At 39.9% G+C, this 18,466-nt stretch overlaps 1 protein-coding gene and 1 pseudogene across 1 annotated transcript; both read right to left on the bottom strand.

Annotated features, from left to right (window-relative positions):
* Window positions 1-2,102: 2,102 nt before the first annotated feature.
* On the bottom strand, window positions 2,103-13,669 carry LOC125802149 (odorant receptor 131-2-like; annotated as a pseudogene).
* Window positions 13,670-16,133: 2,464 nt separating this feature from the next.
* On the bottom strand, window positions 16,134-17,762 carry LOC103034205 (odorant receptor 131-2-like). The gene has a single exon (XM_015602727.3). It carries the CDS (start codon window positions 17,662-17,664, stop codon window positions 16,711-16,713), a length of 954 nt encoding a protein of 317 aa, XP_015458213.2. The 5' UTR covers window positions 17,665-17,762; the 3' UTR covers window positions 16,134-16,710.
* Between the last annotated feature and the right edge of the window lie 704 nt (window positions 17,763-18,466).

Genomic DNA, 18,466 nt, shown 5'->3' with positions numbered 1-18,466 from the left:
AGATGAAGTGATGCTCCCATCATGCCTAGTTCCTACTGTACAAGCCTGTAGGGGCAGGGCTATGATCTGGGTGGGGTTGCTGCACTCTACCATCATCAATGATCTTGGTGAAAAATTATTGCAACACTGGATTGAAATAAATCTTGTGAAATTGTAGAAGCTTGTGGAAACAATGCCACAGCGAATACATGCTGCAATCAAAACTTAAGGTGGTCCAAACAAATATCAGAGTGTATGGTGACTATTTTTGGCCAGGCCGTGTATAAAAGTTACAGATATATTATTAACTTCTTTACAATTAAAGTCCTTCGAGCTTCAGAGTAATTACTATGGATATTAAATTACAACTAAATTCCAACATGTACTGTGACATACTGAAACAGTTAACTTAGTGTTGGAAAATAACAGAATATTGACACTTTAAGCACAATATTACTTATTTTTACTAAGGGATGTACTCACTTTAGTTAACAGTGGTTTAGACACTAATGGCTGTTATTTTGAGGGCACAGCACAGCATTTTTTAACAGCAAATTAACACTGTTAAAAAATATATGTACAAAAATGTGAGGGGTGTACTCACTTTTGTGAGATACAATGTGTATTATTCTTTGGTTATACAATTTGATATTACGTTTTAAGCTACTTGTGCATTCTGTTACTGATTTATAATATTAATATGTTTGTTACTAATATATTTCTTTAAGTCTGTAAAAAGGTTGGAGCTGTAGCTTTCTGGGCTACATATACTCAATCAGTTCCAGGAAACTTAAATCAGTTGAAGCTACTCCAGCCTCACTTTATAAACACTAAATGTCTCCAACAGCCATATATATATATATATATATATATATATATTTATTTATTCAAACTTAATGAATATAAACATTCATTCAGGAAACAAAGGGCACAGGAACAATACAAAAACAATCACAGGAAAAAGGAGACAGGCTGAGAGAAATAATCAGCCACCAGCAAGATTAACCAGCGCAGGAGTTGCTGCTCTGTAAAGAATATAGGCTTGTATGATTTTATCTGCAATTGCTTTTACTGGTCTGCACAAGAAGCTCACCTCCAAGTTACAATGTTTTTCTTTGTTATCTCTATTTCCATATGAATAATGCATGCTTTCCAGTTACACTTCATAGCTTAGAGTTTCACCTGCACTTTCCTTTAAAAGTCTTTATTTCTAAGGAAACCTGGCTGGTCATCATAATTGTGCAGTTTTATTAAACGTTTGAGGGATTTCGTTTCTGCTGAATACTAATACAGTGTGGGTTTAAGGTGAGGAGCATCTGAGCTGCATCAGGCTTCTCTCACTGAGCAAGAAGACAAGGTGCAGTTCACCCCCTACAAGCCTAATTAAAGAAAAAAACAAACTTAGGCAAAGCAGCAGATCAAATCCACAGCACGGTTTCCCTCTGGTGGTGGGATGAGTGTGGTGCTGCTTATACTTAATGTTTTATATACAAAGGGACAAAATAACACTTTATTTCTTCATGTTCTCTGTGGCAAAATGCCCTTTAAGTCCCTTTTGTTCCTGAAATTCAGAAATTGATTTATGAAAACAAATAAAAATGTTAACAAGAGAAAGCATGACATGAGTTATACTGTCTGTAATAAAGACTGCAAACTAAGAAATCCAAGAAATACTTATATTCAGTTAACATGTACTGAGAGCTATGATTACTAAAATAAAATATGCTCTCTTAAAGTTAAAAGTTAAACATCATATTTGTTTATATGTTTTTATTTAAAAGCTGTACATCACCAGGGTACACATATTGTCTTAAGCTCAGTATAAAGAATGTTAAGAATGTTAAAAATGTTTTACAAACCTGGAAACTCTATTTAAATTATTCTTTCATCCTTTGGCTATAGCCTCTTGCCTAGTACTGTGTTTTTGCGTAGTAGTAGAAATTGCAGTACCTTGACATTACATTCATACCAACACTTTGTGCAAACATAAGTGCAAAAATGGTTATGCCTCTCAACTATAATATCACCATGATAAAATTTGGATTAGATATTGTGTGATGTCATGGGATGTCATTCATGTAACAGCACAACTCTTATTAAATAGCACACTGTGAAATTAAATGTCAGCATTCTTTGGTTTGCCTATGATAATGGATTTCATCAGCATCTGATTCAATCTTTGTGAGAAATAAACTACATGTTAAATACATTCTAACATATTTGAACATTTTCTGGTCTCTGACTCCATATATAAGAGGACTGAGCAGCCTTGGAATAACATTAGACACCAGATAACTAATGAACAAAATTGAACTTCGATATTTAGGAAACAGTGCTAAGAAAAAATAGTTTATAAATGGGGTAATGTAAGTGAGCATGCAGGCCATGGAGCAGAATAGTGTTCCTGGCTTTTCTGGCAGAAACCTGATCAGTTGTTGCAGCTTTTGCTGCCTGAAGTACTTTGAAGTAAGTTAAGATCAAGATAATCCACACAGATGATAAATAAAGACTCTGTACCACAGTCATCCTCATAAAGTGCTGATCTGAACCAAAGACAGTCTTGCTGTAGCACATAACTGACCTAGAGAAAATGCTGATGGGTTCATTTACCAAGACAATGATAATATCAGATACAGCAGGAACAAATGTCAGAAACCAAATCAGGCCGATGAGGATGTAAATCCTGTTAACTGAGCAGAGTTGAGGGTGATGTAGTGGTTTGCAGATAGCAATGTAGCGCTCCAAGGCCATGTGTAGCACCACAGATATATAGACCCAATTACACAACCACTACAATGAGTGTTACTTGATAAAATAATTAGGATAACTCTAGGACCAGTTAGGTTCGCTCTAGGAGCAATACACATGGAAGAAATGAGACCAGAATTTGTGCAGCAATAACATGTATTAAAATGTCAGAATCAATACCAGTAGGTAAATAAAACACTAACAAAAATAAATTCTGTAAATAAATAAACAAACAATTCACAGTTACTGGTTTTCCAAAAGAAATTCAAACAACCTTCAATAACCTTGGTCATCAATACAAAAAAATGGTAAGTATTCCCTTTGTATTTCACTCTGTATATTTAATATTATACTAATTACTATTATTTCTCCACACTAATCACCGGTGTTCTTTATTTTAGATGTATTTATGCAGTTAAGGTAAGTATTATTTTATTATTTTAATCTATTTATAGGTATTTTATAACTAATTAATTATTTCTTTCTTCTAGGTCTAATGGATTATTTATTAAAGGTAAGTATTATTATAATTACTGTTATCCAATTAAACCTCTAGGTTATTTTACACCAATAGTATACCCTTTAACAAACAACCAGAAATAAAAAATAACAATTCTCTGTAGCAAAAACAATAAATGAATATCAAAACCACTTAGAAATTATCAAAATCAAATAACAGTAATCCAACCAATTAAAATTTAACCCTTTTCAGTATCTTTGTAGAGTGTCCTGTCTTTCAAAAAAAAATAAAATAAAATAAAAGTGTCCTTTTTACTCAAATAATCTTAAAGTCCACAAATTTTCTTTAATGTTCACTATCAAGTGTTTGAAAATGTGAATGAAGTGTAATGAAGTCACTTGGGTCCTCGGGCTTGGCTCGCCATCCTAGCACCGCGCACTGCACCGGCCGTGTGCAGCTGAACGACACGAGGAGTGTTCGGGAAGATCCATTTCCAATCCATTTCACCCAACAAAAAAACTGGCCTGTTTACATAAAACAGTGTCTGAGTTTCACATAACTCTTAACTTTTTTTTAAATACACTTACATAACCGAACTCAGTAAAAACATTACTTTTAACAGTATTACATTCAAAACAGGTCTTAAACATCCAAAATACAGCTTAATAAATCTCCACCGTTCCATAAAATTACATTTATAAGTGGATAAACTCATCTCACACCTTAACCAATAGCGTTAGCATAGCCTCAGGCTTGAAATATATACACGAGGGTTAGCTTAGCATAAGCTTAATAAGCTAAATTCAACACATTAGCTTAGCGTAGGCTAAATTAGCTTAGCATTAGCTTATCACAGGCTAGATTCAATGGGCTAGCTTAGCATAACAAAACGCGTTAGCCGCTAGGCTAATTAGCGCTATTTTATTCCTCTATTTATTCGGCAATTTGGTCAGAAAACATGTTTAAATATACTCTAAACTCACCGAATCCTATCCAAGGTTTTCACACACCACCCCAGGGCACATGGACACCAGGTTCTACCTCCACCTGGAGATTACCGGAGCGTGTAACTGGCAAAGTTTCACGAGGCACAATAAGTGAGCCTTTCCCCCTTTCTCCACTCTGCAGCCTCAACTCTAACAGCGGTCAGCTTGGTAGTGATTTACTCACTAACCACAACGCTGAATTCTAGCGTTTTCTAGTATTTTTTTTTTAATACTTTAAGCAGAGAACTTCTTGCATGACCTGTCTCTTCTCCTCCCGCAGAACTTTCTGGGTAAAACAGCCAGGGATTGACGTCCACTAACCAACAGGCTCCGCCTCTGTCTCTTAGAGGATTATTATGATTGGCTGCTGTTTAGCACCTTGGATCATCTGAAGAACTGATTGGCTGCTGTTTAGCGCCTAAAAGTTTTATTTCATTTATTATCTAAAATAAATAAAAACGATTTCCTTTTCATTTTAAACACTGTTTGGGAGTTTTTTTCTTTTTTTCTATTAATTAATTTATACTGTTTCAGAATAATTAAAGAAATAATAAAAATATATATTCATTATTTACTTTCTGCAGTTATCTAATTTATCTGTCTTTGTGACCCATTTAAGACCTGGGTTACACCCTCCCGTCTTTAACTGCATGCACATCCCTGTGCATTGGACTAGTGGGATGTCTCACAGCAGGATTGGCATATTCCATAGAGGCAGCTTCTATAAGAGACTGAGTGAGGGCTGTAGTCATACCTTGGAATAGGGACTGGACAATGGATATCAGAGGATTGCCTAGCTCTGGATAGGTTAGTCTCTTGGCTTTTTCTCTGTGTCTTGTGGAGCGTCTCACTGATGCTGGAGTTTCTTCATCCTCAGATTCCTCTGTGGAAGGCTGTAGGTGTTCTGCGTTTTCTGGTACCTCTTCAGCAGGTGTAGCAGAATGCAGCATTTCAGAATTTAGAGCTGGATCGTCGACATGGTCTGTAGGTAAGTATTCATTGTCTGCTAATCTTTCAGGTAGGTTTTCTTTTACAGGGATCTTCTCAGGTAAGTTTTCTCTTTCAGGAATCTCAGGTTCAGCAAACGGGTTCTTTACAGCTGGTTCAAGCTGGATTCTGAAGTTAGAGTCAACTGGTATTCTTTCATCCTCATGGATCTGAACAATTTCAACAGGTTCAAGCCTTAAGGGAACTGAAGAATAGTAGATTGGGTAGTCATCAGAATCAGAGTTAGAATCAGACTCTTCTGAATTCTCTTTGGGTGACATCTGTCTTGTTCTTGGTCTCCTAACCTTAGAAATAGGAAGGTCAGCTTCTTCTGGTGATAGGAAGTTGCACGGTCGGAGCAAATCTCTGTGCAATGTACGTAGGGGCCCAGCCTTGTTCTCAGGCTTTACTGTGTACACTGGGAGTTCTCCTGCTCTGCCCACAACAACATACACAACAGATTCCCATTTATCTGACAATTTATGTTTTCCCCTCAGTTTCACATTCCTCACTAACACACGATCACCCTTCTCTAGGGTTGATTCAGTGACTCTTTTGTCAAATCGTGCCTTGTTTCTTTCAGCAGATTTTGCAGCATTCTCGGTAGCCAATCTATAGCTCTCTTCCAGTTGAGTTCTCAGATGGCTCACATACTGAGAGTGAGTCTTCTCATGTTGCTTGTTCACAGAGATGTTGAAAGCGAGGTCAATTGGCAGTCTTGGTTTCCTTCCGAACATTAGCTCGTAAGGGGTAAACCCTGTACTGTCATGCTTCGTACAGTTATAAGCATGTACTAATGGCTTAACAAAATCTCGCCAACACGACTTCTCTTTCTCTTGCAAAGTCCCAATCATGCTCAGTAGTGTCCGATTGAATCGTTCCACCGGATTACCACGTGGATGATATGGTGTAGTCCTTACTTTATGAATTCCCATGACTTCACACAGCTCCTTGATCATTTTGGACTCAAAGTCAGGACCTTGGTCACTGTGCAGCTTTTCAGGAACACCATAATGGATTATGAAGTTCTCCCATAAGCACTTCGCCACAGTCCTGGCCTTCTGATTGGGAGTAGGTATTGCCACAGCATATTTGGTGAAATAATCTGTGATCACCAGGATGTCTTTGGTGTTGCTGCGATCTGGTTCTAATGACAGGAAGTCCATACACACCAATTCTAGGGGTCTTGTTGCTTTGATGTTAACTAATGGTGCGGCTCTTTCAGCTGGTGCTTTCCTGAGTACACAGCGACTGCATGTCTTTAGCTTCCTCTCCACATCTGATGCCATTTGGGGCCAATAAAAGCGTGCTCTTAAAAGATCTAGGGTACGCTCCAACCCTAGGTGGCCCATGTCATCATGGAGGCTCTTCATTACCATCTCTCTTAGTTCTTCTGGTAGAACTAGCTGGAAATTGACATCTTGTCCTAGTTGTCTTCTTCTGTACAAAATTCCGTCCTTCATTTGTAACCGATTCCACTCTCGGCACATCAGAGAAAGTTTTGGCATCTCCCTTCTTGCAGATGGGGTTGGCACCTCTCCCCTTTCAAAAGATGAGATTACTTCTCTGATAACAGGGTCTGACCTCTGTTTCTGTTGTAACTCAACTTCAGTTATCATTGGGATGACTGGAAACCCTTCAAAGTGTTCGCCCAACACAAAAGCATCAGGTAAAGAATCAGGATGAGTAGACAGGGATCCGACTAAGGGAATGGGTTCGACTTCTGATGCACTCAAGGATGGCTGGCATACTAACCGAGCTTCGCAGATTGCCTGGACCACTTCGGTGCTCACTTCTGCATTAGTGGTAAGCTCTGGTAAGTGTTGCAGCGTAAACTGTCTAATTCGGTCTTGTTCTTTCTGAGAAGAAGGGTCATCAATTTTAGTATTCATGGGATGTCGTGAGAGGGCATCTGCATCGAGGTTATGTTTGCCAGGTCTATATTGCAACTTAAAGGAAAATGTTGACAATGCTGACAACCACCTGTAGCTTGCAGCATCCAACTTCGCTGAAGTGAGGATGTACGTCAGAGGATTGCTGTCAGTTATCACTGTGAATGAATTGCCATATAGATAGTCAGAAAATTTGTCTGTTACAGCCCACTTGAGGGCCAAGAATTCAAGCTTATGCGCTGGGTATCGCGCTTCACTTTTTGAAAGACCACGACTGGCATATGCTATTACACGTTGATGCCCGTCCTGCTCCTGGTATAAGGCAGCTCCAAGGCCAACGGTGCTGGCGTCGGTGTGCAAGATGTATGGCAGACTGGGGTTGGCAAATCCCAGGACAGGGGCTGAAGTAAGCTTAGCGATGACCGTGTCAAAAGCTTCCTGACAGTTTTCTGTCCAGCGGTCCCCAAACAGTTCTTTTGGCTTGTAGTACTGGTTCTGACTTTTGTTCAGCTTACATCCTTTCCTCTTAGGAGCATATCCAGCAGTTAGCTCATTCAGGGGTTTGACTATCTTCGAGAAGTCTCTGATGAACCTTCGATAGTACCCTGCAAATCCTAAAAAGGAACGGAGTTCTTTGAGGTTCTTGGGACTCGGCCAGTTCTTCAGGACTGCAATTTTCTCTGGGTCAGTTTTCACTCCATCACTGGATACAATGTGTCCAAGGTATCGGACGGACTTCTGGAAAAATTTACATTTCTCAGGGGATAGCTTGAGACCATACTCCTTGAGTCGTTGGAGGACTTTGAAAAGGCGCTCCTCATGCTCTTCTAAGGTTTCTGAGAAGATAATGAGGTCGTCCAGAAAGACAATGACTTCTCGGAGGTTGAGGTCTGACATACACTTCTCCATGAGTCTTTGAAATGTACTTGGGGCGTTAGTGATCCCCTGCGGCATACGATTCCATTCCCAGAATCCAAGTGGGCACACAAAAGCTGTTTTATGTTTATCTGCTTCTTCTAGCTCAATCTGATAATACCCTGACTTCAGATCAAGAACTGAGAACCATTTGGATCCTGTCAGCACAGAAAAGGTTTCCTCCAAATGAGGTAGGGCATATGCATCTTTCACAGTTTGCAGATTGAGTTTCCGGTAATCTACACAGAGTCTTACTTCACCGTTCTTCTTCCTGACTACAACAATAGGGGATGAAAAGGAGGATTCAGACTCTCTGATTACTCCAGACTCTAACAACTCTTCTAGATGTCTTTTTACTGCATCAAAGTCCTGAGGATGTATTGGTCTAGCTCGCTGTTTGAAAGGAGTTTCATCAGACAACTTGATGCGATGTTTCACTTGGTTTGTGTGTCCAAAGTCCAGGTCATGGTGAGCAAAGACTTCAGGCATAGCTCTCAGTTTGCACTCTATCCTTTCTCTCCACTCAGCTGGGACAGGTGAATCAGCAAAGTCAAACTTGATACTTGCATCTATGGCAGAAGCTGTCATAGGTGAGGTGTCAATGGAGTTTTTATTCAATGCATCACTGGGCAGGATTTGTTGCAGTGCATGCAATTCAGCAAGGACTTGATTAGGGGTTAGGGTGATATCATGGTCTGTCTCGTTCCTCAGTACCACAGGCAGCTTAGCGTGAAACTTGTCAGGTAGACTAATCAGGCTGTTGGTCACAATGAGACCACCAGGAAGAGAAGCTGTTGAGGGTGACTCCAGAACAACCCATCGGTCAGCACCTCTGTGGTTCACGGATCCTTCTAAAATAGAGCACTGGCCTGCTGGGACGACTTTGGGTGCATCACTATGAAGCCTTACTGTGCCTACTGTGCAGTTTTCAGTTTGCTTATGTCTCATTTCTAGTGTTTTCAGGACCATTTTATAGCCATGATGTGGTGACTGATGTTTCAACTGATTCTTCTCAAAATGTTTCTCATACAGGACATCCAAAGTATTGGTTCCTATCAGCAAGGTGGGTCGTGCTGCTTCACTGATGTCTGCAACAACTAATGCTAAGGTAGGAATTTCCACAGCTGTACCTAGAAACTCTTTTGGAAAAGTGATGTTCAATTCTACATAACCTGAATATGGAACGGGCTGTCCATTAGCTGCTTCTACTTCTAGTAGATCACCAATAGGTTTACAGCTCAGGGTTGGTTGATGTGTCTCATGAAATGATTTGGAAACAGTTGTCACCTGTGACCCTGTGTCAAGCAAGCAGTTGTATTTCTGTCCATCGATGACCACTTCAGAAATACACTTGGTCCCTACTAGACCTCTGGGTAGGTTACCATATGTTTTGGTCTGAGTAGTTTGGTTGTTTACACTGGCCCTGGTAACATTAGGGTTCTTAGTTCTCTGTGAGATTGTCTGGTTCACTGTATTGTGTTCACGGTCCCAAGCATGCTGCTTCTCAATTAACTGCTTCTTTTTAGCAGCCACTAGGGAAGGGTTGGGATCAGCTGGACAGGATACAGCAGTATGTCCGTCTTCCCCACAGCAGAAACAGTACCATGGTCTCGGCCTTTGACTGGACTCTTTGGTAGCACTGGTCTGTGTTTCTTGTGTCACTGTTCTGTCTCTTTTCTTGTTTCTCATTTCAGACAGCACTGCAATGGGTTTCTGTGGCTCTGGAACCATCATGTTGGCAACTTGACTCTGCAGGTGGGCTACTTGTTGTCTCAGCTCTAAAATAGCACCTTCTGAGTACTCAGGGCATTTTGGCTTTGGCTTTGACACTTTAAGTTGCCCTTGCAAGTCTTTGACTTGTTTTCTTAGGCTGTCAACCTCAGCACTAAGGGTTTCTTCTTCTTGGCTAACATAAGTCTCAGCCCTGACAGCATGGGAGCTGGCACGAAACTTTGCATTACCAAGATGCTTTTTCATTCTCATCTCTTTGGCAATGTGCTTATCTTCTTCCATACGCAGATGGAACAATAGCTCAGAAAATGAGGGTGGGTTGTTCTTCTTCTGCTCCAGCTGGAGGTCAGCAAGTAACCCATTATCCCAACATCCACGACTAAACTGGCGTAACAGGTGCCTGTTCTCCTCACTGGTGGGTAGACTGCCTTGTTTGATCACTTTACTTAAAACAATGTAGAGCCTTTGGAGGTATTCGGACGGCTTTTCACCAGCATCCTGTAGAGTATTCAGAAATCTTGCGAAGAGCTCATCACCGTCTTCAACAGTGGCGAAAGCTGAGTCAAGTAGGTCTAGATAAGCTCTTGGAGTAGCCTGTGGACTCAGATGCTTTACTAGATTAGCTGCTGGAGGCAAAAGACTATCAAGAACTCTTCTGGATCGACACAAGTCTGACACTGCAGGGTCTTGCAACAGTAGTTCAACGTTGTTTCTCCATGTCTCATAGTCAACCTCATTATTAGAATGGGGTTTCTTCCCTGAAAAGACTCTAAGCCTTACTGGGGCATTTGCATGTGCTGCAGTTTCTCCACTCCTTACAACATGTTCAACAACAACGCGTTGAATAGCAGGAGGGTTCAATTCCTCTGGTGTGAGCACCACATTATGTTCAGATCGTCTCTCTGAGTTAATCGCTGGGAAGCTCTGAGCATTCGTTGGTGACTGTGGATAAGCTGATGACACTTGATTTGTAGGTTCTGCCTCCCATGAACTGGAACTATCTTGGATTCGGCCAGTTTGGTTATCTTCTTGACATGTCATTGTTTCACGACACAGAAGGAGTTGCTCTTGTAGAAGTTCTGTTAACGGCTTCCTGCTTTGTGCTGCTAGCTTTTGGAATTCGGCTAGGAACCAGTTTGCATCAGTTTTTGTGGCTGAAGGCATGTATACGCTTGCCAAAGCAGTTATCTTGTAGGAGACATCTTTTTGCCTTGAACTACGGTAAGTATATGGCAGTAAGGGTTTTAGAGTACTGAGAGCTAAAGAACTTTTAAACTCCACTATTGCATTTTTGTGAAAGGCTGACGTGGGGTTATCAATACGCAGTACCCTTGCAATGTAGCCATGCTGCTCTAAATAGTCAGTTAGTTCTGTATCTGTTTCTGTCTCAGTTAACCCACTAACAAGAACTGAGTTAGCAACATTAACTTCTTCCTGTTCTACAATTTCCATGGTGAGTATACACTTTGAGTGCTATTTTAGATCTAGATTTTGTTTAGCTTATTTATATAGTTTTTAGGTGTGTGTTCTAATTATTTGGTCTCACTGCTTCCAGTTTTATTGCTCCTGGCTGGCTCGCCAAGTTCTGTAGCACCACAGATATATAGACCCAATTACACAACCACTACAATGAGTGTTACTTGATAAAATAATTAGGATAACTCTAGGACCAGTTAGGTTCGCTCTAGGAGCAATACAGATGGAAGAAATGAGACCAGAATTTGTGCAGCAATAACATGTATTAAAATGTCAGAATCAATACCAGTAGGTAAATAAAACACTAACAAAAATAAATTCTGTAAATAAATAAACAAACAATTCACAGTTACTGGTTTTCCAAAAGAAATTCAAACAACCTTCAATAACCTTGGTCATCAATACAAAAAAATGGTAAGTATTCCCTTTGTATTTCACTCTGTATATTTAATATTATACTAATTACTATTATTTCTCCACACTAATCACCGGTGTTCTTTATTTTAGATGTATTTATGCAGTTAAGGTAAGTATTATTTTATTATTTTAATCTATTTATAGGTATTTTATAACTAATTAATTATTTCTTTCTTCTAGGTCTAATGGATTATTTATTAAAGGTAAGTATTATTATAATTACTGTTATCCAATTAAACCTCTAGGTTATTTTACACCAATAGTATACCCTTTAACAAACAACCAGAAATAAAAAATAACAATTCTCTGTAGCAAAAACAATAAATGAATATCAAAACCACTTAGAAATTATCAAAATCAAATAACAGTAATCCAACCAATTAAAATTTAACCCTTTTCAGTATCTTTGTAGAGTGTCCTGTCTTTCAAAAAAAAATAAAATAAAATAAAAGTGTCCTTTTTACTCAAATAATCTTAAAGTCCACAAATTTTCTTTAATGTTCACTATCAAGTGTTTGAAAATGTGAATGAAGTGTAATGAAGTCACTTGGGTCCTCGGGCTTGGCTCGCCATCCTAGCACCGCGCACTGCACCGGCCGTGTGCAGCTGAACGACACGAGGAGTGTTCGGGAAGATCCATTTCCAATCCATTTCACCCAACAAAAAAACTGGCCTGTTTACATAAAACAGTGTCTGAGTTTCACATAACTCTTAACTTTTTTTTAAATACACTTACATAACCGAACTCAGTAAAAACATTACTTTTAACAGTATTACATTCAAAACAGGTCTTAAACATCCAAAACACAGCTTAATAAATCTCCACCGTTCCATAAAATTACATTTATAAGTGGATAAACTCATCTCACACCTTAACCAATAGCGTTAGCATAGCCTCAGGCTTGAAATATATACACGAGGGTTAGCTTAGCATAAGCTTAATAAGCTAAATTCAACACATTAGCTTAGCGTAGGCTAAATTAGCTTAGCATTAGCTTATCACAGGCTAGATTCAATGGGCTAGCTTAGCATAACAAAACGCGTTAGCCGCTAGGCTAATTAGCGCTATTTTATTCCTCTATTTATTCGGCAATTTGGTCAGAAAACATGTTTAAATATACTCTAAACTCACCGAATCCTATCCAAGGTTTTCACACACCACCCCAGGGCACATGGACACCAGGTTCTACCTCCACCTGGAGATTACCGGAGCGTGTAACTGGCAAAGTTTCACGAGGCACAATAAGTGAGCCTTTCCCCCTTTCTCCACTCTGCAGCCTCAACTCTAACAGCGGTCAGCTTGGTAGTGATTTACTCACTAACCACAACGCTGAATTCTAGCGTTTTCTAGTATTTTTTTTTTAATACTTTAAGCAGAGAACTTCTTGCATGACCTGTCTCTTCTCCTCCCGCAGAACTTTCTGGGTAAAACAGCCAGGGATTGACGTCCACTAACCAACAGGCTCCGCCTCTGTCTCTTAGAGGATTATTATGATTGGCTGCTGTTTAGCACCTTGGATCATCTGAAGAACTGATTGGCTGCTGTTTAGCGCCTAAAAGTTTTATTTCATTTATTATCTAAAATAAATAAAAACGATTTCCTTTTCATTTTAAACACTGTTTGGGAGTTTTTTTCTATTTTTCTATTAATTAATTTATACTGTTTCAGAATAATTAAAGAAATAATAAAAATATATATTCATTATTTACTTTCTGCAGTTATCTAATTTATCTGTCTTTGTGACCCATTTAAGACCTGGGTTACACATGCCTGCTAGATTCAGAGGGCTGTTTTGTGTAGTAATCGTGGAGAAAAATAACAGAAAACTACAGACTCCAACATTTAGTAGTGGTGTAGTATAAACCAACACATGCAGAGTGACTGAAAGGAAAAGCATGATTATGTCATTGATGACAAGGTGAATATACAGAATGTATCTTGGGTCAGTGTAGAAAACTGGATTATTAAAAAAGGCAAACACAAAAATCCCATTAATGTAAGTTATGATGATGCCTAGTGCAACTGAAATAAAGTTCTTCATAAAAGCGTCTTCAAAAGAATCCCGGCTTGAATTCATTCTTAATCAATTCTCTCAATTAAGCGACATAAAATATCCAAACTAAGTAAATTATAGAATTATCTAATTAGCTATAATATGAATAACTAAATATCTAAACAGTAATACAAACATGTATACGGTAGAAATGATATAAACTAGTTGAGATTGCTGGTTGATAAACTGCTATTTGTATACTCTGCTTAGGTCTGTTATTGTGGCTTCCCCTGTGGGGATGAGGTTGCGTCTGAAATTAGAACTTAGCTCTCCTTAAGAGAATTATGAGCACCTTCCTAATGAACCACACGGTAATACAGCAATGTTTTCATTTTTGTTTCAGATTCCAAAAGCTGGTTTGGAATTTGAAATTGAGAAAATTAAAAAGCTATACACAGGCCGGGAATTACAGCACAACACAATATATGTCTATGCTATTGGGAATATTCCTGGTACTGAAGGTCTAGTGCACGGGATACATGTAGTGTCTTTTTTAATCCCACTTACACGTATTAGACAAGTTTGAGGGCTGGACATTAGACAAGTTTGAGGGCTGGACATTGGACAAGAATGGGGGCTGGACATTGGACATGAACGGAGACTGGAACAGAGAGTGAACAGGAGACACAGACGGGAGAGTAAAGTGGACAGGACTGGACAGGGGAACAGGGACAAAAACATTGACAGGGACGGACACAAACACAGTGACAGGAACAGGAACTGAGACATTACTGGAAATGGGTACAGGGACGCAGACAGGAACAGGAACTAAAACAGAAAGGGACAAAGGTACAAACATGGGTAAGGGCCCAGGACTGGCACGAGTCTGAGATAAAGTCTGTGAGGCCAGCCTGGGCACAGTTCTGGGGGTGAGTTCCGGAGGTCTTGGGGCTGGCCTAGCAACAGGGCACAGGGTCGGGGGCGGCCGGAGCCGCGGGCACAGGGTCAGGGGCGGCCGGAGCCGCGGGCACAGGGTCAGGGGCGGCCGGAGCCGCGGGCACAGGAGCAGGAGCGACGGGCACTGCTGGCACTGGAGCTAAAGCAGTGGGTACCACATGGGCGGCAGGCACTGCAGACACTGGAGCTGGGGCAGCGGGCGCTGCTGGTGCTGGAGCTGCGAGTGCTGCTGGAGCTGAAGCTGGGGCAGCGGGCGCTGCTGGTGCTGAAGATGGAGCAGCGAGCGCTGCTGGTACTGGAGCTGGGGCAGCGGGTGCTGCTGGTGCTGAAGCTGGAGCAGCGGGCGCTGCTGGTGCGGCAACTTGAGCTGCTGGTGCGGCTGCTGGTGCGGCGACTTGAGCAGGGACGGTGGGCACCGCTGGCATCGGTGCAGGAGCGGTGGGCACCGCTGGCACGGGAGCAGAGGTGGTGGCGGGCACCGCTGGCACTAGAGCAGAGGTGACATGCACCTCTGGCACTGGAGCAGAGGCGGTGGCGGGCACCGCTGGTAGTGGAGCAGAGGCTGTGGCGGGCACCGCTGGCAGTGGAGCAGAGGCTGTGGCGGGCACCGCTGGCAGTGGAGCAGAGGCGGTGGCGGACACCTCTGGCACAGGAGCAGAGGCGGCGGGTACCGCTGGCACTGGATCAGGGGCGGAGACGGCTGGCATTGCTGGTACTGGAGCAGCAGCGGCGGGTACCACATGAGCAGCAGGCACCACTAGTACAGGAGCAGGGACTGATGCCACTGTCAGGACAGGAGTGGGCTGCCTGGATGCTGGTACTGGCGCTGGGTAGGGGTCATCACGTTCGAGGGGTGCATGCAACAGGAAGTCCATTAAGTCCCATTGGAGAGGCTTTGCATGCTTACCCCTGCTTTTAGCCTTGTCTCTCTCACTTGGAGGAGAGAGACAAATAGCGCCAACCCTGACCTCCCCTGCAAAATCCTCCGGTGCAGGGGGAGGGCCAGTGCACTTACCACAGTTTTTTCGCTGGTCTTGGGGAGTGGAGACATATCCCACAGGTGTGCTATTGGGAAGAGGAGTCCGTCTTATAGTATATAGGGGTGTGTCAGCTCGCGAATTTATATAGAGTACCAGTCAAGAGTTAAGACACGTGTCATTCAATGCTTTTCTTTATTTTTTATTACGTTTATTTTCTATATTGAAAATTAATATTAAACACATGAAAACAATTAAGTGACAAATATGGAATTATCTAATAAAAAAGTGCATGCCCTCCACAATCCACAGACCTAAACCCAAAATAGATTTGAAAAAGATTAATATGGCATTAATAAATAAAGTTTTTATAAGTTTTTATAAAAGTAATTTTATTAATTTATTTAGGAGTATTTTATCAATGCCTAAGTACATCCTTCGATGTTTATGGTTTGACTGAGCTTAACAAAGACATTCTTTAAACTTGTTTGTTAATTTTCGCTTTGCAAAATTAGGATTTACTTAGCAATTTATGAAATTAAATGATAATAATGCATTTAAATGTATTACTTTTTTAAATTTCATCTGCATATTGTAAAGATTATGGTGCGAACCAGATTTACAGATAACATTTGATTTGGTCTTAAACTCCACAAGTAGATGCAAAATGTTTGTGAGTACACAGTTTTATGTTAAACATTTATTTTAATGGAATTAAAAATGGAAAATGAATAAGCACCATAATTCAGCACAATATAAGAACATGCAGAGAAGTTATTAAATGAAATGTAAGTAACAAGATGATATTGTGTTTTTTGGCTAAAATGTGGTAATGACCATTGTGTGTACCCCTATTTTGTGCAAAAAAGAAACAAATCCTCCTATTTTAAACATATTGTTATGAAAAAATAACTTTTGATATTGATTAACCTAAAAAATGTGCAGTAAGCAGTTCTTTTGTTTTTATTTTTCCACAGATTGTTAAATTAGGGACAGAATAGTAAATGTGTATTACAATGAGCAAGAGTGTGTTTTTGTGACTAATGTACACTTTCATTATCAACTACACATGATCAACCCATTACATAAAACGGTACACTACCATTTGAAACATATATAAAATCATTTTAACATCATGATACAAAGTAATTATCAAAATAAAACTGTAAACGTGTCTCTTAATGCATTACTTTACAACTGTCTCTTAGCTGATGATGGTACAACCTTTGAAATGAGCACTTTACAGAAAAAGTAGCCTTTGATGTGTTTCACAAACTTCTGGTCTCGAACTCCATAAATGAGTGGACTCAGGAGTCTTGGCAAAATGTTTGTGAGGAGATAGTTGAAGAAGGTGATCTTAGTTCGATGAGTTGGGAAAAATGGAATGAGCAGCATGTCCAACACAGGAGTTAAATAAGAGAGCATGCAGAGAAGTAACTGACCGCCGTGTAGCAGAATAGTATTGCGAGCCTTTTTAACTGAACTTTGGTATTGGCCCGAAGAGGCTATTTTAGCTGTGAACAGAACTCTGAAGTAAGTGTATAACAGAGTTATCCACACAACAGACAGGTAAAGCACCTGTGTAGCGATGGTCTTTTGAATGTGGTACTTTGTGTTGAATACAATAAATGGCTGGCAGTAGGTAAGAGAGTTAAAAAATGAACTGGGCTGCAATGCAATCACAATGATAATGTCTATGATTGCAGGAATTGCTCCGACTCCCCAAATCACACAGATGAGAATGTAGGTCCTCTGGACAGTGCAGATCTGAGAGTGGTGCAGTGGTTTACAAACAGCAATGTACCGTTCAATTGCCATGCCAGCCAAATTCAACGGTGTGTTTATATAAGTAGTGGATCCTAGTGTTATCAGAACACAACAAAACGACACATTGACATAAGGCCAGGCGTACGTCAAAACATACAGAGTGACTGATATGCAAATCATCATAATGTCATTAATGACAAGGTTAATGTATAAAATATATCTGGGGTCATTGTGAAACACAGGGTAGCGTGAAAAAGTGAAGACAAACATTCCATTGATGAAGATAATGATCAAACCAAGAAAAACGATAACAATATTTTTGGCGAAAGCTTCCTGATAATTGTCCGGTGTACTGAGTTGATCTGTGGTTGCGTTCATTGCTCCGGTTCTCTCTAAGAGAGACCTAAAGAAAACAATATTTCCTAAGAAAACAATAAAAGTCAATAGTCAAAGTCAGTAGTCAAAAGTTGTGCAGCCCTGTTATAATAATGTGTTATGATATTAGTGGCACACACTTTTAAAAATGTGGTATAAAACTGTACACCATATTTCTCCAAACCAAATTTGCAGAAAAAAATGTGTAAATTGATTTTATTTGAATTGGCCGTTACAACATCACAGCTTCCGGATAAACAGTCAGTAAAATGTTAAGTTGCAGAAACAATGAAGTTTTCTCAGTCTACAGTATTTAACAGAAAACAAACAAACATATCATTGTTAAAAGAAGGCATGCAGAATGCCTCTGAAAAGTAATGAACAAATATCGAGGCAGAAAATATACTGTGACAAAAAAATCCATTTACATAATTTTTTATCCACTTTTTTTCAAATTGAAAAATTACAATTGTTCAATTATACATTTTGTCAATTTCAGAAATATTTTTCTGAATTTTTTGTAAAATGAAGTTTTGTAAAACTACCATGTACCTTAGAATACATAAACATACAGTTAAAGCTGCAAAATAATTTCATTTTAGAGTGTGAAGTGATCCTAAAATTTATCTTACACACCATTGTACAATAAGAAACATTAAAGATGTAATTACACAACTATAAAATATATAAATATAAAAGATGTACTCACAATCCTACAGATTGGCTGCTATGAGTTGATTGTTCAATGGGCTGCTAGGTATGTTCAGATTAGCTCAGTTTTTATATTGTAACACCATCAGGGGAA

Source organism: Astyanax mexicanus, chromosome 5, assembly GCF_023375975.1.
Source record: "Astyanax mexicanus isolate ESR-SI-001 chromosome 5, AstMex3_surface, whole genome shotgun sequence".
In the NCBI taxonomy this organism is placed as follows: domain Eukaryota; kingdom Metazoa; phylum Chordata; class Actinopteri; order Characiformes; family Acestrorhamphidae; genus Astyanax; species Astyanax mexicanus.
This window is presented reverse-complemented; position numbering and strand designations above follow the sequence as displayed.

Bases quoted from the DNA above. Each gene is read 5' to 3' on its own strand.
- LOC103034205 (XM_015602727.3), bottom strand. From the start codon at position 17,664: ATGAACGCAACCACAGATCAACTCAGTACACCGGACAATTATCAGGAA.